A 21,869-nucleotide genomic window follows, 5' to 3' on the forward strand; every position below is an offset into this window, starting at 1 on the left:
GATTGGTGATAAATCGAAATAGAAAACAAGTGGAAACTACACGAAACAAAAGGCGTACTTATCATGGCTTACTTTGGTCGGATAGAATTCTATATAATGATTTCGTATTGGTTTTTTACGCTACAGTCCGAAAAAAGAAAACATCAAGTTAGTCGATTAATACACCACTTCTGTACAGTGTTATCATGATTTATTTGTTATTAGTAACCATTGATTTAGTGTTAATATTATTAGACCATCTAAGTTGGAGCACAACTTCAATTTAACAAAATTAGGTCAGTTCCAATAGATGGTATTTTTTATTAAAAGGCCTAGTTGTTACTATAAAGATACGCACCTCTCCATCGGGGTTCTTATCCGAGTCTGACTTGTCATCGTCGTCGTTTTCCAACTCCATATGTTCTTCGGTGGTTTGAGGCATCAACTGGAGTTCCTCCTTGGACTTAAATTCCAGTTTCAATATATAAGGGGGGAATATTAAGCCCATGATAACCTAGTAATCAAAAATAGTTTTAAAAGAGAGTTAATGCATAAGGTGAAAAGTCTTCGACCTAATTTACATTTCGTATTTCAACTTATCGAGGACAATTACGGATTATTTTAGAAGAAAAGCGCTGGTGATTGTTATGTGAGTTTACAACCCTTTGTCCGACAAACAAATTATTATTACCTTGATATGAATACCTTGATCTCTGAATATCTTCATGAATTCATTTTCAACAAGTGAATCATTAGTGGTATGGAGAAAAGTGGTTTCACCTTTGGTTATAGCCACTTTGATTTTACATTGATTCTGATTAAATAAAACCGACTTTATTTATCAGATATCCTTTAAAATGAGATGACTCTTGTAAACTATACGGGACCTGGGACTTTTAACTGACTACAACTGAATTGGATTATCTAAATTCAAAAAACTCACTTTCCTCGTAAAAGATCAGGTCAATTGTATCAATAATAAATCATTTAATAATCTGATAACTGTCGCTTCCAGATAATTATATACAGTAATTGTTGTAACAGGTGGCGTAAAAGTCCCGCTACTATTTTGATTGTGGGCCATCTTGGTTATGAGGAGTTTTGGTTACTTTCGTTTTAACTATTGTGTTGTGTAGACGTCCCAATTTTATTATGGATAAATATACGCCACAAGATCGGTAAGAAATAGTGACAATATGTATTGAATAATCTTTCCATTATTGCCACTCAGCGAAAATTGCGTCAAAAATATCTTAATCGTCTGGTGCCTTATAAAACCACTTTTTATCATTTATATGCGAGTTTTCGACAGTTCGGTCCGACAGCAGGCCTCGTTCTAGAACACAACGGAATTCGGAGACGTGGTTCCCAGTTACACATTTCTGCAAGCAGTTTAAGGTGAATTTCGAAAACTGATTTGAAAATGTTCTCGTACAAAATTTAGTCCAAAAATTGCTACCGAGAGATCTTGGTCAACGAGTTCAGTACAGTAATGCAATCCTAAAACTGTCTGGTGAAATTGAAGATTTTTCGTCTAAAGTGATAATGAGCGATGAAGCCTATTTTCTTCTCAGTGGCCATGCCAATGTACAGAATAGTCGGTTTTGAACACAGAAGCCTCAATTAATTCATGAAACATCATTGCATCCACTAAAAACAACTGTATGGTGTGGTATTCATGCTGGAAACATCATTGGTCCCTATTTTTTTTGAAAATAACCAAGGTGTTGCAATTAGTGTTACTGCTGAACGATACCAAGACGTGATTCGAAATTTTTTGTGCCTGAAATGGAAGAGCAAGGACTAGACAACATGTGGTTGCAGCAAGATGAGGCCACAGCACACATAGCTCGTTCAACAATTCAATTATTGAATGACGTTTTTCCACGAAGTGGCGATTTAGCATGGCCAGCTAGATCGATTAAACATCTTAAAGACAATATTCGTCACTAAATTGAGGAAATTCAGCCTCAGATGTTGCAGGATGTCATGAACAATGCCTTAAAAAGCCAAAAGTTGCACAGCGAATCGCGATCACCATTTAGCCGATATAATTTTTCAATCATTACAAAAAAAAAAAATCAAACTTACTTATCTTTTGTTTGAGCAAAGTTATAGGCAATAAAAATGGTAGCTGGACTTTTGCCCCACATTGTATAAATTATCAATTGATTTTAATTAATTAAAATGATTTAATCCATTAATCTAACATTTCTAATAACGAACTGACTAGAACTAATTGCATGCATGTATGTGAATGTAACTGTAATAAGTGTCCAATATGTTACATTAATTGAGTTAATTGTTAAAATTAACTAGTTTAATTACCATATTTCAATTAAATGTATTTGTTTTAATTAAATTCCACCAATTTATACCGGAATTTTTCTGAATAATTATTTGAAATACACTTCCAACTTTATTGTAAATGTACTAGTGTGTTCAATAAGTTTGTACTTAGATGTCTTCAGGAAAGCCTGCAAAATACTTCTCTATCGTCTCGATGAAATCGATAAAATCTTATGAAAATAATTTTTGATATATGAGAAGAGACAGAAGTCAGAGGGAGCTAGGTCTGGATGTCTGTTAAAACAACTCATTTACCGATTTTGGCGATGATTGTATTGTATTATATCTTGATGTACTTTTTTCTGTGTCCAGATTATTTCACTAAATTTTCCATCACATTGGTCTAAAAGGTTACAATACTGCTCTGAGTTAATTATTTTACCAATTTGGAGGTAATCAATAGACAATATTTTTTTGCTTTCAAATAAGATCTGCCTTTAATAATTAACTAAGGTAGGATATTTGATTACGAACTCACTTTGGAGTCTAACAGTCGGGTTCACACCACTTTTTAGCCTTTTGTTTTAATTCAATACAACATATTCATGGTACTAGACTTAGGACTAACGTATATTGAAAGAATACACACAATTTTTTATATCCAAATGTTGACTTGAAATTGCATTCGGATATGTTTTTGCTGCATTGTTAGTAAATGTGGCACCCATTTTCCTCATAACTTTTATAAACCAAAAACATTTAAAATATTGCTCAAATTATCTAGTAAAATGTCTAGAGCTGCTACTAAATCTCCCATGCTCAATTGACGATCTTCTAATACTATATCTGTGTATTTTTGCTACGATTTTTGCTGTTGGTGCAGTTTGGTGGGATGTGGGGTTCATATATTCTCTTAAACAAACCAGCCTAATTAAAAACTGTTGTCTTTAAAGGACCACATTCACCATTTCAGTGTACATTTACAGAGCCTCCCTTAATTTTTTATTGTTAAGTTAATTTTCTTTTGTTATTGTTAAATATTATATTATATCAATATATTAAATGTAAGACGTACTGTCCTCTACAGGCCAAGATAAAAACTGAATTCAATTCTCATAACAATACGGTATTTTTGTTGGCCTTGCAGATATATGGTGACTGAGCCCCTTCGCGGGACGTAGTGTGTATTAATTTAGGGTAATATATTGAATAATAAAACTAATATTGCCAGGATTCGTTCAACAATGAGTGCATTGACAAATTGAAATTAATTTTTGTTCAATTTACTGAACAATCTGGTAAGAATTCAAGTTTGTTGTATAAAGAATGAAAAAGATTCCTTAAAAACAATTCAGTCCATGTTTGCTAAATTCTTATTACTTTTTATTCTAAATCGATTGATTAGTATCTTATAGTTCTATTAATAAAAAGTTACGGCAATTATTTACCTTGATGTTGGTATTTTTTCTAGTTCTCAAACCGCCCATCCACAAATCGGCTAAGATTATCTGGGAACAGGGATGCGCCAGCAGAGCTCGATGATTCGCGGCGACAGCCAAACTGAGGCAGGTCTGTCCTGACCAGTTCTGAAGCTCGCAAGTCAACAGTTGTTGCGTCTGGTCGTCGTCTTGCCGATAACAGTAATCCAAGACCTCCAGAGCTAAAAGCGGGTATGGTCTTGGGTCTAATTCGCGGTAAATAACGATAGCGGTTACCTATGTTTTCGAATTCCTTGCCGTAGGCTCGCAGCTCTTCGTATATTTCCGTTTCCATGTCGTCCTCGGCAGCTTCGTGGGCCATGGCCTTGTACAGCTTGCAGGCGACCAGCGCCTTTGCCAGGGCCTCTTCGCCGTGCTGCCACATCAACAGGGCCATCTTGTGGCGCTTCATCAATACTGCCCAAATCTACAAACAATATATATGCATCAATAACAACAGTATTAATGATTCCAACAAAAAAAAAACTAACAAGCAGTTCGTTGAAAGGATAATCAAATAAGCAGGGATTGGCGCTGGAAGGTAGAGCGCCGGCAAGTAGGCTCATAGCTCCAAATTGTCGCGCTGATGCCGCATTCGTTGTCATGTTGAGGCCTTTGTTCATTACTTTGGCATAAATAGGCCTGAATTTTCTTCTGGTATAGAATGCCCTATAAAATAAATAATACAGATAACGGTTTATAGTAATGTTAAACATAATTGATATAATCGTGTATGGAGGGTTGCATAGTATTAGAATTTTATATTAGATAATATAAGGTTGGAGAAAAATTAATTTCAGTTGTACTTTAGAGTTGCATATCTCTAATAATACTAATTCGACTATAAAAAAAGGTAACTAAAAAAAGGTTTAGAATTGATAAATCGGAAAGGCGTAAAAATAGAAAGGAAATATAAAAAGCTAAAGATGGAAAGTATATGAAAAGACACAATGAGTTGCCTAAACTCACCTGTAAGCTCCCCCCATGAGTTTGTTTATAACTAACCCAATGTCATGCAGAGTATATACGTATCCAGAAGGAATATGAGGCCGTACATCTCTTAAAATATATCTCAAAGTATTGCTAGGTCCCTGTTTGGAGTTATACAGGTTCTCCAGTCGTGGTATTGTCAAGAACTTTCTCATACTGACACCGTTCTCCAAAAGGAGTTTCACGAAATCACACCTATCGTGTTCCAGAGCCTTCATCATGGCGTCTTCCAGTGCCCCAGGTGGCCACTCCTGCCCGTATATGAAAATCTCTGAGCGAGCTATGTCCGCTCTGTTCCAAGTCAGCGCCAGACTGAGCTGTTCCGTGGGCGACAGATGTTGGGACTTGAACAGAGCGGTCAATACCGTCTGGTCCAGTTCTTGGGGTTTTTGATCGTACTTGTCCGCTATCCTGAATATAGTTATCTGGAACCGTTTGAAGTCTAGCGGGGTGTGTATTAGGGAGTGGAATAATACTTACCAAATGCTTGTTTTCGACGCACATCATTAATTCGTTAAACAAACCATCGGCAAGTTCCGCAGCCACTTCAAAGGCCCTCTGAATGGTTGCTATAATATACTCTTTCATCGTTTTCAACATGGAACATTCGTATCTAAATAAAAGTGATATCATGATGTAATAAAGTTGATGAATTTTGTTTTAGTTCTATTAAATATCTACGTGGGCTTAGAAAGTCATTTTTTTTAATTGACTGCATTTGACAATTAAACTTATAAATAAGCATTAATTTGATTCGAGTTTATTCGAAATTATTTGACATTTGTCCTATTTTGACTTATGATATTTTAAACAAAAGTTTGATATTGACATGTCAGTTTATTTGTCATTTAGGATCTTTTGGCATATTATTTTTATGTATGATAATACTTTATATAATTAAGTGATATTATTTTAGAAAGTAAGTTTTCTTACTTGCACATGAAAGCAATCAGATCAGCTGCTCGTCCAGAACCATCGCATACCACTACCGGTACCGGTGGATCGTCCGTGACGTATTCTAAAACCGCTCTTATGGTATTGGTACCCCCCTCTATCACCAAACATACGATTGGTATTGGGCTTTGTGTAACTAGAAATATTTATACGTACGAATAAAACTTTTTAATCAACCAAGTTTAATGTTACTCACAAGGATATAATCTTTGTTTGGATATGTATTTTTCTAATCTTCTACGCAAAATTATTTCCGCTCCGTATTTCCCCACAGTTCCGTTGTCTACCAGCAAAAAGTAGGCGTGTCTGTTGTTCAGTGCTGCATTTTTTGATCTGTAATTAAACAAATGTATTATATCAATTTCTTAATAAGTTGTAATTTCGTTTGATTTCGAGAGGTTTTTTTTTAATTTTAAATTTAAATGCAAAAGATATATAATGACATACCACGTTGTATTTGATATTTAGATTTGTATGTATGTATTTATATTTGTATACAAATATATTTAGTATAATCCATTTGCCTTTAAAATTGTAAAAATAGAGCAATTACAGCTACTTATATAAATGTTGTAAAATATGATAAACAGAATTTTTGTGCTTATTAATATTTATCAGCTTTTTTGACATTTTTTTATTTGATATTAATTGGGATGACAGGAAGTACATTATTTCAACTTAAAATTATATAGATGTGGAATAGATACTACATCAAACTTATTCGTAATTTTATCGACATTTAAACTATTTTGGCATTGAAATAAAGCTACTGAATTTATAATTCATTTTATTCATTCCGTTATTTAACTGAGTTGACATGACATTTTCTTTGACTTTAAAATTATTATTGGAACGTTACGTATTATTAGATATTTAAAGCCTTGCGCGGCTGGATTAACATTGTATGAATTATTTATGTTAAGCAATTATGAAAGTTGGATGGAGAAAGAAACATTTATTTACCATGGCTTTTTGATATTGGCGTTAATACGAGTAGATGACATTTTATTTGATATTTCAATTATGATAGCTTGGGAAAAAAGTAATTTCGTTTTTTTTAGGTTTCAGGTTTATGATTTTTACAAGCTTTTTTGAACTAAAAGAAGCTTTTTTATTGAAGTCTAATTTTAACACCATTAAGAGACTTTTGCGGACAAAGAAAGAAATGGTAATCGGAAGAGGTTAAGGCTGGGCTATATGGTGGATATATAAAAGTATCTCAAGTAGAGATGCCGAAAAATATCGATACAAATTTCTTGGAAAAAATATCGATATTTTTGGGACAAAATAGTAAAATATCGATAGGTTGTAAATGAAAGAATGAGTTGAAAATTAAAATATCGATATTAAAAATCTAGAGTTTTTGAAGGAGAGTATCGAACTTTTGCTTCGATATTTTTCATCTCATCCAAGTGGGAAAGTAGGGTAGGACGTAGGTACTGAAGAAATATCGATATTGGTAAAATGAGTCTCGATATTTTGTTTTGGGTTAAGCAAAGATGACCAAAACTACCCTTTGGAATCTTAATTTGGAATATCCTAAGCGCGCTAACTTTTTAATGTTCTACAGTAAACAAAATAGAATCAGATAGAATGGAAAATAAAATAGGCGTAATCGTAACCATGTTCTTACTGTGTGTTTTGGTGACCAGATTGTCGAAAGTATAAAAGCAAGGAAAGGATGGATTGATCTTGATCTAGCCTGTAACTGGCTTTCAAAATATAGTTAAATTTAAGAGAATCTCTTATGAATCAAATATAGGGTGCTTTTGATTGCGCGCTATCTTGGTTATGTGACGTTTAGCTCAGTTTAGCTTTAACCATAGAGAAACAGAGATTTAACTTTATAGGAAATTTTGTTAACAGTTAAATGTGCGCGATGACAGTGTAATGTATAGGCTCAAACGCAAACTTCCATACGAACTGATTAATAGACACATAGAGTGAGATTTAATAATCTCTAGAATAAGTTAGAATAGTCTTTAGAATAAATTAGGATAGACTTTAAAATAAGTTAGAATAGTATCCAGAATAAGATTTAGATTATAAGTGTATAGTAAGTGATTTACATGTAGGATATTTATATTATATAATGGAAATCATATAATTATACTTATTGCCCACGGGCAGATTGTTGACGTTCTAAGATATTAATAAAAAAAATGTTCTTTGGCTAATTCTGAAATAATTTTACTGTTTTTTTAAAAATTATTTGGCAACTTCTGATTCTCATTCTCGCATCATCGTGCATCGTGTTTTATCGCTGAAGCTCCTCTCTCGGGTTCTTCGTGGTGGCTGAGAAAGCTAGTTCAGGAAACCCTTTTTTGCATCCCGATTCGTTCAGACTTTCGGAGATGAAAATATTCTTCCAACTAGGAACTTCTCACGCCGATGGAACGCGTGCGTTACGGACTTTTAAGAAGAATTGCTCGAAATTCTTGCTTCTTGAAGTTTAAGGGGTCCTCTACCAGGTCTAACTTTTAACGCGCTTCGTTTGGTCCTGTTACCTGAACCCCCATTATCTGGAACACTCGACAACGAGCTGATAAGTCTCCCTTTTTGCTAGCCACGTGTTCATTTAGATTATAAGTTGTACAGTAGATCACTTACTGAAGTGACCTACTACATGTCAGGATAGTTAGATTATATAACTGAAATCATATAATAATACTTATTGCCCACGGTCAGATTGTTGACGTTCTAAGATATTAATAAAAAAATATTCTTTGACTAATTCTGTAATTATTTTACTGTTCTTATTTTTTAAATTATTTGGCAACTTCTGATTCTCATTCTCGCATCATCGTGCATCGCGTTTTATCGCTGAACCCTCGGATTCTTGGTGGTGGCTGGGAAATCTAGTTCAGGAAACCCTTTTTTGCATCCCTATTCGTTCAGACTTTCGGAGATGAAAAGATTCTTCCAACTAGGAACTCCTCACGCCGATGGAACGCGTGCGTTACGGACTCTTAACAAGAAATGCTCGAAATTCTTGCTTCTTGAAGTTTATAAGGGGTCCTCTACGAGGTCTAACTTTTAACGCGCTTCATTTAGTCCTGGTACCTGAACCCCCATTATCCGAAACACTCGACAACGAGCCGATGGGACATCCTTTTTGTTGACCCGTTAACTATACAACCGAAATAATTCTACAATTACGGTAAACTTAAATTTACACGACTGCTCTAAATATAATTAATTAAAAATACGTCCCAACACCATCTATTAAGAGAAACCGAAATTACCTTTACCCCAGTCTTATATTTTACAGGTTGTCACCAAAAATATATGAGAAGAAGAATAACTACTCGTATATGTCATTTAATTTACGTTGACGAATGAGTTTTCATTATATTTCAACCTCATTCGACTTTGGCACTTCAAAAAAGATCACTGCGTCTATATTGACGTTTGATCGGCACATCAACACTATGCCTATCTAAATTATTCGTGTTTCAACAGCAACATCATGACTCCATCAAGATATTTCGTCAAAACCGTCGGGTGTTCCTTGTTCGGCAAGACCGTGTCGTCACCAGCAGCGATGGTGAGTGGCCATCATCTTCACACTATAAAAAAACGGCTGCCGAAAACGCCAGACCTAATATACGTGCCACGGGTATTGAAGTGGATCAAGAACAAGATCAAGTTCAAATTGCTGAAACGGACATGGGATACCGAGTTCTCCGAAGGCGCCTTCATCTACGGATCCACCAGGTACACGGGAGCCTTACTTGCACACAGAGCTGGGCAAAATACACGCTTTGTTTCAATAAAATACAAATTACAAAATACTATCTCGAATGTATTTAAAATACGAAATATATTCAGGTATTAAGGTTATGTACCAGGTGTACCGGAAAGTCACTTTAAGTTCAAAAAACTTATAAAATCTTTTCAAGCTCTCTTTTAGTTGCGATACAATAAGAGTGAAATGTGAAAAGTGCCTTGAATTGAAATCCTGCAACCGATATATGTTAATCTGGTTCGTACAGATATTAAAATAGGCAGTTTTCCATGTAACAATTGTTGACGTAAATGTAACCTAAAGATGCAGCACTTAGTTCCAATACTTCAACAAATTCCTTCAAGTATTCTAACAGGTGGGGCAAAAGTCTAGCTACCAATTTGATCGCGCGCCATCTTGATTTTGTAACATTTAGCTCAGTTTCGCTTTAACCTCTATGTTGTGTAGACGTCCAAAGAAAAAGAAAGACAGAAAAAATAGAAATTTTATTATGGATAAACAAGAACGAGAAGAAATAGTGTGACAATATTTATCGAAAATAAACGCTCCATTATTCCTACTTAGTGGAAATTGCCTCAAAAACATCCTAATCGTTCAGTGCCTCAAAAAACCACAATTGCGCGGTTACATGTGAATTTTCGGTACGACAGCAGACAAGCTTCATTCTGGACGACAATGGACGTCTCGTAACGCTAAAAATGTGTCTCTGGTGCGCGATAGTGTTGCAGAGTCTTCAGAATCATCAATTCGGAGACGTGGTTCCTAGTTTCACATTTCTGCACTCAATGTAAGGCGAATTTTCAAAATTGATTTGAAAATATTCCTGTACAAAATTCAGTTAGTCCAAAAATTGCTATCGAGAGATCTTAATCAACGAGTTGAGTACAGTAATGCAATTCTAAGGATGTCTGGTGAAATTGAAGATTTTTCGTCTAAATTGCAATTGAGCGATGAAGCCCATTTTCTTCTCTTTTCTTCTCAGTGGCCACGTCAATAAACAGAACAGTCGGTTTTGAGGAACACAGAATCCTCAATTAATTCATGAAACATCATTGCATCCACTAAAAAACAACTGTATGGTGTGGTATTCATGTTGGAAACATACTGGTCCCTATTTATTTGAAAATGACCAAGGTGTCGCAAGGGCAAGCACTAGAGGACATGTGGTTTCAGCAAGATGGGCTCCACAGCACACATAGCTCGTTCAAGAATTCAATTATTGAATGACGTTTTTCCATGAAGTGGTGATTTAGCATGGCCAGCCAGATCTCCAGATTTAACCGCACCAGACTTTTTTTAGGGTTTTTTTTAATTCAAAAGTTTATGTGAATAAGCCCCAAAGAATTAAATATCTTAAAGACAATACTTGTCACGAAATTGAAGAAATTCAGCTTTAGATGTTGCAGGATGTCATGAAAAATTCCTTAAAAAGAGTCGAAAGTTGCATGGCGAATGGCAGTTACCATTTAGCCGATATAATTTTTCAATCATAACGAAAAAAAAAAGAAATGTAAAGAACAAATACATATTTTATGAAAACCAAACTTACTTATCTTTTCTTTGAGTAAAGTTATAGGAAATAAAAATGCTAGCGGGACTTTTGCCCCACGTTGTAGTTATATGGCCGAGAAGGTCTTAGTTTTATCTAAGGCCTGATAGTTCAGAAGCTTGGATCTATTACCGTTTTCTATTACTATCCGATGTGTTAATATTTCTGGAGAGGGAAAGACAGCTTTGGTTTTCTTTCTTATATGGAGACATGCGTTAGTAAATAAAAATGTGTCACTTAACTTTAGTTAAGAGTGTTATTAATCGAACTAGAACGATATTCAACGTTTTCTATTTTCTCCTAATTGAGCGAGGATGTTGACTACGAGATGATCAAGTTCTTATGATGATTTTCTACAAGTAATTTTATGTGATTTACTAAATAGGCCCTAAATATAACATTTATGTTGAAGTTAATGCAATATATCCTTAAATAGAGCATTGATATTTGATAAATGTTAAAATACTGTTGCATCGTCACAAAGATTGACATATATACCGGGCACTATTCTGCTATCTGCTTCTGCTATAGAGCCTTATTTTCTGAAGAACGCACACATTAATAAGATTGTCAAATATCCTTTGAAGTCATAACTATTTGAATAATTATAAAATACATCAGAATCAGGTATTTGAAATACAAATTACAAATTTTATGTTTAAGAAGTAATTAAAATACATGTAAGAGGGTGATTCCGGTAAATCTGGACTGTGGATGGGGTGTTGCAGTGATATTGCATCGAGCGTGAGACTCGCGGTATGAAGGCGCGCGTTATCCTGGAGAAGAATCACGTTGGAATGCTCTGCCGTTTCGAGCGATAAGTTGGTTTCACGTGTGTTTTCAGAAGGTTAGAGTAGTTTGTTGCATTGATGGTATATTGGGTGCGCAGGAAATCGACGTACAGCATGCACCGCTCGTCCCAGAACACAGAACCTTACCCCCTTCACGTTCACTCATGGTCGCAGCACGCGTGTGAAACATGTGTTCCCGATAAAAACTATGCCACACTGTTCGTAAGGGACCCAGCTATCACATACTTAAGCTACGACGTTCAAAACATACATGCGCGCCATCTACAGTGTGTATATCTATCATAATTGAACCACCCTCGTATATGTATTTGTATTTCCATTGCGTATATTATCTATAAGTAATTCAAACACTGCCCAGCCCTGTTTATAGAGTCGTTTATCCCTATGGGTTCATTTTAGGGCTGTCTGTCGTATAACTGAGATTATACACAACGATAAGCCGCAGGAGTTGGAGAATTTGCTCACGTTCTCCGCAAAAATGAAGTTGATCGACTACATGGGTCGACTGACGAAGACCCAGAAGGAAATCATATTATTAACACCGGAAGATATCAAGATCTTGGTGCCTCTGAACGTGGCTCTCGAGAAGAACGGCGATAAAAGACACTGTCGTGTGATAATGAGGATCTTGGGACTAAAATGGTAAATGTATGAAAAATAATTATTTATAAATTTATGGTTCTTTACAAATGTCGCAAAAAATTATTAGTCCTTAAAATTGTTTATTTCGATAAATTCGATCTTTTGCATAATTTATACGTATATGATACACCTCTAAATAACAGGATACGTTACTCCACAACATCTCCGGTTTTTGCGCATGCGCATATCGACTCCATTTAATTTTAAAACAGATAATAATCCGAGTTTGGCGCATGCGTATATGCAGCTTTATTTACTAATTTTTTTAACTGACTTCGAAAAAGGAGGAGGTTCTATATTCGGCTGTATATTTTTTTATCGTGATTATTATATTTAATGTCAAATATATTAAGCAGGTAAATAGGTTCAGGAGGTATATAAAAATGGTACAATTTTGGAAATAATACATTTTATTTAATGAAGTATTGAATAAAACGACATAATAAAAATATAATTAATATATGTCCAGCTGTTCTATTTTTATAAAAACATCATATTACACATCATCATTATTTTTTATAAATAAAAATACACAAATGTGATAAATAATTGATTTAATGTTGAAACTATATATAAGGAAGGAAACTAAGCATTGAATTTTTTTTAAATAACGTATTTTATTTAAAAAATTATTGAATAAAATGAAATAATAAAAATAATTTCTAACTGCCTTTCTATTTTTATAAAAACACTATATTTGAACAATTAATAAGAACTCCAAGAATCATTTAAATAAACATTACCATAAAAAAGATCAAAATCGTTAATATCAAACACAGCAAACAGTTAATATAGTTAAAACACAACAAAAAAGCCACCACTATATATGAAAGCAGTAAAATTCTTTTAAAAATCTCCAAATATTATCGCAAGTATTCTTGATCCACAAACCCCATTAATAAATTGACTACCTCGAGCTTTCGATTAACATATTGTACATTTACTAGTCTAAAACGAATGGTCGTACTTTTAAGCTGAAAGACATCTCAGTCAAGACATCACTATTGTACAAAACAATAATTTATTTACCTATACTCTTATATAATAATGCATTGTATTTTCCTTGTCATTAGATCATTAGGGTGTCGTTGATAGTTTTATATTTTGTTTATTTGATCCAGGTCTACTTTTGTTAGCAAATTTAATTATTTCATAGGCACACTGTTCTTACATCCTAGCAAAATTCTGTCTAATTTCTTCTTCTCTGAATTTCACATTCTTCGATTTACAATCAAATTTCTGATTCTGATTTACAATCAAATTTCTAAGCACATCTTAGCTATAAAATAAAATTTAAATCATTACTAAAATATATTATGTTTAAAATAAATGTCTAATTATTACCAGCTATTACAGTTTTTGCTACTATTCATGATTATCAAACCTCATTAATGACTTGACTACTTCCAACACGACAACAATTATTTTCTTCTCTATTCTTGTTATCATTAAATTTTGGCATATGTTGATACCTATTTCAGGTCGTTGAAAATGAGGTGTTATAAATTTGGCAGCTAAAATTCCCACTATAAATAAAATTGATGCTGTTAGGATTTTGTAACTTTTAAAAATTTAACCTTACATTCTGCACTTACCCTTGTTCTTCCATATTTTAAAAGTAATGTATGTTAGACCACCAAGAATAACACAACAATTTCATTATTATTACCAGAGAATTATTAATGTAACACAAAATCTAAATATTCTAGATTTTTTTCTATTTTTTTTTCAGCAATAACATTATTTTTTTTTTTTTTTTTATTACTCTTCGTGAGTCCACAATCTGCCCTATTGGCAATAAGTATTTCTTCTATTTATATTATATATACATGGCATGTAGAAAATCACTTCATTAAGCAATCTTCTGTACAAAATATTATCTTAATTAATTAGACTTATTCTAATGCTTATTCTAAACTCTACATATGTCCAGTAATCAGATCAGGTGGTGTTAAACGTTTTAGTCTACACACTTCACTATCACGTCGCATATTTAGCTGATTAGCGAGTACATTGGGATGCACTGACACTCTTTCGAAGTACTTCACACAAACACGTTGGATTACACTCGTTATAGGTTCTAGAGGAATATCGCGTTGTATCACTTTATTTGAAATATAGTACGGAGCATCAGCAATAACATTATAAACAAATATCTGATTATTTTAGTTAAAAAATATGTGAAAATTTTGTGCGAGCGTTTGGAATTTGAGCGTTTCCCTCGATTTACCCCCTCCCCCCCAAGAGATTCTGATTAGGTTCCAATGGGACCACCTCGGAAGTACACTCTTTCGAATAAAAAAAGAATTTTGAAAATCGGCCAACAATTGACGGAGAAATCGGCGAACATACATTGAGAAAATATATATACAGTCGAACATAGAACCTCCTTCTTTTTCGAAGTCGGTTAAAAACAGACAGCGACGTTTCAGAATTCCCGTTATTTTTGAACACATAATAATATTTAATTATTCTGATATCTACTCTTCATATTACAGGCATGACCATTCTAATATGCTGAGACTAGCTCTAGTGGCATTACAAACCGAATTTCTCAGAGATTATAGTCAAGGTCACTCGAATTCGGACTGGATCATCAGCGCGTTCGAGATATTGGAGTGCGGGACTTTAACTCAAACGCCTGGATGATGCTCGACACTCCTTGACCAGTAAAATGTGAAATAATATGTTGCTTCTTTATTTAATATATTTATAACAAAAAACGCCCCCGTGACAGAGGATTTCTTTTAGACCCAAACGGCTTTAACACTTACCTAGGCGAAGATATGGAATGATATGGGACCTCAGTGTTATGGCCGATGAGGTCTTGGTTGTTTTCAACTATTCCCCATGGCGCGATGCCCAGGGTATTGACCCGTCCGGTCCTCTGGGAACGCTCCAACAGTAAGGCATCCCCCACATGTTTCGTCACACCTAAAAAAAAAAAATAAAGGAATTATAATATAACTAAAGCGTGGTTTTGTTTCAGTATCATATGTTACGACACTACATAAAATAATTTAAACTGATATTATTAAATAATAAATATTGAGTTTTTTAATGTTTAAACCTTTTTTGTTTCTTTTCTTTAATATAAAATAAACTTGCAACATAATATACATCTATGGTAAGTAGCAGCTACAGAGAAATAGAGAAACATCAATAAAGAAGGAGTATAGGCATAAGAAACGGAAATAAACAGACATAAACGAAATACAGATAGTAAAAACAATGAGAAACACATGGCTATATCGTTTCACTCCGAAGTCCAATGGACAGTCATCCGAGTGGACTGCATACGATAAACTCGCTCCAAAGCGTGGGAAAACGCAACAGTCAGCTGGCAGGGTTATGGCGTCTGTATTTTGGGACGCGCATGGAATAATCTTCACTGACTACCTTGAAAAAGAATCAACATAGCGTTATTGGACCGTTTGAAGGATAAAATCGCCGCAAAAACGGCCGCATTTGAAGAAAAAGTAAATGCTTCTTCACCAACACAATGCACCGTGTCACAAGTCAGTGAAAACGATGGTAAAAATCCATGAATTGGGCCTAGAATTGCTTCCTCATCCACCATATTCCCCAGATATGGTCCCCAGCGACTATTTCCTGTTCTCAGATCTCAAAAGAATGCTCGCTGGGAAGAAATTCTCGTCGAATGAAGAGGTGATCGCCGAAACTGAGGCCTATTTTGAAGCAAAGGACAAATCGTACTACAAAAATGGTATCGAAAAGATGGAGGGTCACCCTTGAAGCGAATTATGTTGAATAAAAAAAACTAATTTTGTCAAAAATATGTATTTTACTATGGTAGGCCGGAGACATATATATGTCATTTTGATCGATGATCTTCTGCCACTTTGCGATTGTCGATCAAAAGAGGGTCTAATACGACAATCCCAAGGGCAAAAAATTTTGGGTCAGTCCAGGACCATCCGCATCGTCACCAAAGAGCAATATTCAAGGCTACAAAGGTACGCTGTCTGTATGATGGGATCTGCAATTTATAGTATTTTACCAGCTGTCAGAACCGAATGAAACTGTCACTGCACCTGTTTATTGACGTAAATTACAAATTGAATGATGTATTGTTATAAAAACGACCAACAAGAGCGACTTCTTTTCTTCCATACTGTATGGGAAACACAAACAGTCTATTCAAAGTTATTTTGTACAAATGTCATCTAAATTTGTGACGTCAAAACGTCGCAATATTGCCGCATCAACTCCGAGTTTTAGTTAAGTTTGGATTTGACACATAATAACAAACTTCTAATGTAAATAAAATAATTGAACAAAAATGAAATATAATTTATTTTAAAATTATAGTGCATCTAAAAACTACAGTTAATTATACAGTGATGATAGTTGATATGTTAGAGTTATAACCTCTTATTACTATTGCTTTCAAGAATTTGTATGGGCCTGACAACCGGGCGACTTTGACAGAATCATTTGTTTACGCGTTCGAACTAATCAGACAACACTGTGTCTCTTTTTAACTAGAATAAAATGAGAAGGAAAATACTGTCTGATTGTGAAACGAATTTACAAATTGCGACAGGCAAGACATTAAACATCTTGATGGCGTAAAACTGCCAAAGTAAAAATTATTTTCTGTATTCACATCCTGATTTTTTCCACAAAATTTGGACAACACAAGCGACGAGCAAGCAGAGCGGCTACATCAAGATACAGCGAAAATCGAAAGATAATACCAATGATTTTCAGAAGAAGGCATGATCAGTGATTACTGTTGGCTAGTAATCCAGTATAGTACGGTTAGTAATCAGTAATCCCAGGCTATATAAAAGAATCAATTCAAACTCTACTTTATTGAGTACTAGCGACCCGCCCCGGCTTCGCACGGGTGCAATGCTGATACTAAATTAAATACACTACAGAAAAAATATGAACGTTGTATATAAAAACATAGCGGCCCGCTCCGACTTTGCACGGGCATAAAATATATATGCCTATGTCACTCAATGAAAACATGATTAAAATCGATCCAGTATTTTTGGTTCATTCATTACTGCCCTTGGCCTGCACGCATTAAATTTGGAGTAAAACAATTCCTCTTCCCCTATACTTACTATGAAGATTTCCTGCTATCTTTGGAATATCTAAATTCATACAATTTTTATTACATTACACATTTTTAAACGCAAATTTTAAATTTGTAATATCTCCGAAAATATTTGTTTAATTTACATGCTGTAAGGAACCATATTGATCTATATTAATTGCACACTGTATTTAAGGTACTTAATTCGATAAGGATTAATGCCGTATTGCTTAAAATAGCTTCGTAAATAAGCCATTTTCTCACGTAAAAAGTAAACAATAAAAATGGTTAATGTGGGTTATCCCTAAAAGATAAACATATACCATCGCGGACTTTTTTGTAGACCTTTTTATGGTGTACAATACTGTAGTACATTAATTTGATCTAACTCGTAGGGTTAGGCAGCGTTTTTGCTAATTGCTAAATAAGCCTAAAAAAATAGGTTAATTTACGACATCACGTTAGAAACCTCTAAAATTAGCAATGTTGCCTTAGTATATTATGCATGTATTATACATATAAACCTTCCTCTTGAATCACTCTATCTATTGAAAAAAACCGCATCAAAATCCGTTGCGTAGTTTTAAAGATTTAAGCGCACATAGGGATATAGGGACAGAAAAGGCGACTTTGTTTTATACTATGTAGTGACTTAGAAAACTATAACGAATTTTACAAAAACGGGCCTTGTTTTAGCTTATTATCTCTTCTGCAGAGAAGATACTCAAGGTCTCAAAGCAAGAGCGGCAAACAAATTATGTCGTAAAAAAAATCCGTTGCAATAAATCTTAATAACCAATATGACTGGCGTCAATCAATAGCACCTTTTTAATAGCAAATTACGTCCAATTTTACGAGATTTCCATCTATTTTTCGTAAACACATTAAACACATAAATACGTTTCTTTTCTTCGATAGTGTATCGGAAGCATGTAGGGGCTGTCGACGGATGCTTAAACATTTCCACGGTAAAAATCACCAGCCGCCCGCGATCCGCTCGGAGTATGTTTAAAGTATTCCCGAAATGCGGATCACTAATTAGCCGCGAACGATTTAGTTTAATTTCCAGGCGCTAAAAGCTGCCAGTTTAAATTACATAAATACACTTAGAGAGGAGAGATACGGCGAATCTGACAAAGTTTACGTTAATGAATGCTAGTTCGGAGATGGTCCTGAGGAAATTGTTAATTACCGTCATTAATTGCGATCATTGTTACGCATTTATATAGTATATTCAAAGTTTTTTTAGTAATGCATCGTAGATATTTGTGACGTTAAAACATTACAATGTTACCAAATATAATTTATTTTAACATTATACTATATCTAAAATTTACAGTTAATTATACAGTCGCAATAATCTATAGGTAAGAGTCAAAACCTCTTATAACTATTGCTTTAACGAATTTTATATACGTCTGACAGCTAAACTTAATATATATATACTATACGCTAAATTATTCAAAATATTAGTCATAATTATTTCAGGTGATAAACCGACAAACATTATTTTAGCCCTTTATTTTAATAAATTTTAAGTAGCTCCGTTATATATCATATTACTTTGTTTGAAAATGCCGAAAACAATAGATATTCAGGGTCACAAATTGATTGCGACTTTAATAGGTTATTTCGAAAAGGAACGAGATAACGGAGGCCCCCTTTTGTCGGTAAATTGCGTTAGAGAGGTAATTATTGATGATATTAAATAATATAAGTCCCTACAGTTTTATTAAAATTGTTTTTAGGGGGTTGCTGCCGTGCTAAATATTACTGTGGGTACTGTGAATAACATCGCTTACGAAATGAAGAATAATACGTTAGATTTACCCAAGAAAACCCATCTACATACAAAGTGGGTGACGAAGCTTGACCATCTTAATATTGGCTCTATTCGAAACCAAATATAAGAAATGTATAAGAACAGTAAGTACACAAACTATTGTATCGATATAAACATAATTTAATAAAATTATTTTAGAGAAAATTGTCTCTCTGGAAAGTATACATAAAAGAATTAGGGACATGCAGCTTTTTGAGGGATGTAAGACATCCTTTCATACACTCTTACAGGGCATAGGGTTTAAACGGAGTAAAGATTACCCTCAGAGAGGTTTAGTGACACTTCCACACATTACCTTAAAAAGAATGCAATTAAAGGCATAAAATAATATAAGAAACTTGAATACTTCAAAATGGTTCATTGTGGCACTCTTGGCAGGAAAGTAACAAAAAAGTGTAAAGACGAAAAGAAAAGAAAAATAGAAAAAAAGTAATAAAAATTGATGGAAAAACTTATAATACAAAAACACTTTGGATATGTGGAAGGAAGCATTGTCAACCATAACACCTTCGGTTTGGATGAACTCGATAAGACATACAGAGGAAGTAATTGATATATAGTGGAATCGTGAACATGTTTTAGACAGATTAGAAATTAACAGTTTAGTTATTGAATTGGACAGTGAGTCGTAAAGTGAAAGTGACTGAAGAAAACTTTCAGGATATGTGATAATGCTGTGCAATGCTGAAAATTTCTGAGACAGGGTGATGAGAGTGGTAACAACTGAAGGTATGCATATAATTAATTGAATATAACTATAGAAAATAGTATTGTAGGGCGTGAATGACTTGTGTGCACAGATATGATTGTAACTGTTCAAAATTAAACATCGGCATTAGGTTAGAACATAAGAGTAGAGAATGGATACTGTTTTGTAGATATGGTAAAGGCAGTAGACATAATTCAGTGATTAATTTTATCAAGAATGATATACACAGGTAGTAACAGAAGAAATAAAAATACAGTGATACCAAGATGACTTGCCAAGTAAACACACTATCGAAGAAAACAACAACTAAACTTAAAAAGTAAATATGCTCTCGAATGAAAGTAAAATTGTTTTCTCAGATCTACAATTGTCAATTAGGTGGATTAGGCCTCCGGGGGGATAACACTACATAAAATAAAGAAGAAAAGAGTTAAATGTAAACAAAACAAATCTAACCTTCAAACTATTATACCTGTGTTCTTAATTCTAGTGTTCTATTATAGTGTCAAAGCCAAACTGAACTAAAACTCAGAGTTAATTCGGCAACATTGCAATATTTCGACGTCACATATCCACTATGCATTACTAAAAAAACTTTGAATAGACTATATAACGCATTGGTTCAGCTGAATTAAAAAATGAACATCTTCTTGATAAATATAGGTAGGTGTACTCGTCAAGATTTGTGCACGGATGAAAATGCACTTTCATTTTAATTAAATAATTTTATGTCAAGAATAAATAGTAGCGACTTGTTGGATCCATCCAGACACTAACAATACTAGCAATTCAAACAATTAGAGATGATAAAATATTTTTAATTAAAGACGTGAACCGACTTATAAAATAAATAAGGAACTCTCTAAAAAGTAAAAAATAATACTCGTTCTGTCTCTCTTTTTGGATATTCTGCATCGCATGTAAACGCCTGGAAATAGTTATTGATGTTGTTTCACCAAGATGCTGTCGCAAAGTAAAACAAAAGAATATCGTCATATAGCGTATCAATTTTTTTAAAATTTAACTTAAAAACGTTTTTGTCTTTAAACTTTTTTTGATCATCCAGGTCGTTCCCTGGCATTAAAATTATCACCTTTAAACAGTTGAAACTAAAACCAACAAATGGAATATGAAGGAGCAGCATTAACATATGTCTCTTAAAGCGTTCGATGAACTTCGGCAAGATATTTTTTACATCAAAGAAATAAAGTAGCGAATATCGAAAATGCAATTTTGAACGTTCCATGATTAGCGTCTGTATACATTGAACAACTGAATAATATTAAATGGAAATATGTTATTTTATGTAGAAAACTTTTTCACCAAGTAGATACGCGTTTTCACCAATTGACATCGTTGGTCAAAATTCATACAGATACCTAGCACTTAGATATCATACAAGTTATAAATGTTAAATAAAAGAGGAAATGTAATTGATGGATTGATTTAATGCAATTAAAATTGTTCGTAAATTATCAAAAACTAACGTTTTAAATCATATTGTTGTTACAATGTATTGATAACCAAAACTACGAAATAATTGTCATCATCATTATAAAAGAGAAATTTGAATGTTAAATCAATTTAATTGTTGAAGTCATTTTTTTTTCTTTATTGGATTTGGTGCGATCTTTTCCTATGATATCTGAATAAACAAGGTTGGGTATTTATTATTAAAAAATAACGGAAATGTCAAAAATGGTAAAGAAATTCTCTTGCTTTCGAACAGCCGTACTCTGACAAAAAATTGTTTGATATGCATCGAGAACAGATTTCTTCGAATTAAACAACAAAAATAATGAATG

At 33.8% G+C, this 21,869-nt stretch overlaps 2 protein-coding genes across 6 annotated transcripts in view; one reads left to right on the top strand and one right to left on the bottom strand.

Moving 5' to 3' along the window:
• The window catches only part of Trpm (Transient receptor potential cation channel, subfamily M), a 245,845-nt gene that overhangs the window by 19,677 nt on the left and 204,299 nt on the right, over positions 1–21,869 (bottom strand). For 3 of the 4 annotated variants that reach the window (XM_076411944.1, XM_076411942.1, XM_076411941.1), the window contains 10 exons: positions 15,216–15,375; positions 5,887–6,023; positions 5,670–5,826; positions 5,217–5,349; positions 4,716–5,161; positions 4,238–4,415; positions 3,984–4,173; positions 3,717–3,928; positions 338–493; positions 73–120 (listed from right to left, as the gene is read on the bottom strand). In XM_076411944.1, the coding sequence (XP_076268059.1) occupies positions 73–120; positions 338–493; positions 3,717–3,928; positions 3,984–4,173; positions 4,238–4,415; positions 4,716–5,161; positions 5,217–5,349; positions 5,670–5,826; positions 5,887–6,023; positions 15,216–15,375 (1,817 nt within the window). The remainder of the gene's footprint in view (positions 1–72; positions 121–337; positions 494–3,716; positions 3,929–3,983; positions 4,174–4,237; positions 4,416–4,715; positions 5,162–5,216; positions 5,350–5,669; positions 5,827–5,886; positions 6,024–15,215; positions 15,376–21,869) is intronic. The other variant, XM_076411943.1, reaches the window with a different exon arrangement.
• Positions 9,061–15,317, top strand: LOC143201101 (uncharacterized). Of its 2 annotated transcripts, XM_076411948.1 has the most exons (4): positions 9,061–9,407; positions 12,199–12,441; positions 14,940–15,117; positions 15,193–15,317. In XM_076411948.1, exons 1-3 carry the CDS (start codon positions 9,160–9,162, stop codon positions 15,088–15,090), a joined length of 642 nt encoding a protein of 213 aa, XP_076268063.1. In that variant the 5' UTR covers positions 9,061–9,159; the 3' UTR covers positions 15,091–15,117; positions 15,193–15,317. The 2 variants fall into 2 exon arrangements, with proteins under 2 accessions (XP_076268063.1, XP_076268062.1); XM_076411947.1 differs by having other exon boundaries at positions 14,940–15,211.

This window comes from Rhynchophorus ferrugineus, unplaced genomic scaffold (assembly GCF_030347505.1).
Source record: "Rhynchophorus ferrugineus isolate W39M unplaced genomic scaffold, kcgeb_rfMv2 rfM8, whole genome shotgun sequence".
Taxonomy (NCBI): domain Eukaryota; kingdom Metazoa; phylum Arthropoda; class Insecta; order Coleoptera; family Curculionidae; genus Rhynchophorus; species Rhynchophorus ferrugineus.

Excerpts from the sequence above, each read along its gene's own strand:
- LOC143201101 (XM_076411948.1), top strand. The coding sequence starts at position 9,160 with ATGACTCCATCAAGATATTTCGTCAAAACCGTCGGGTGTTCCTTGTTC. Across the intron at positions 9,408-12,198 it reads TTCATCTACGGATCCACCAG|GGCTGTCTGTCGTATAACTG; the intron begins GTACACGGGAGC and ends GGTTCATTTTAG. Across the intron at positions 12,442-14,939 it reads AGGATCTTGGGACTAAAATG|GCATGACCATTCTAATATGC; the intron begins GTAAATGTATGA and ends TTCATATTACAG.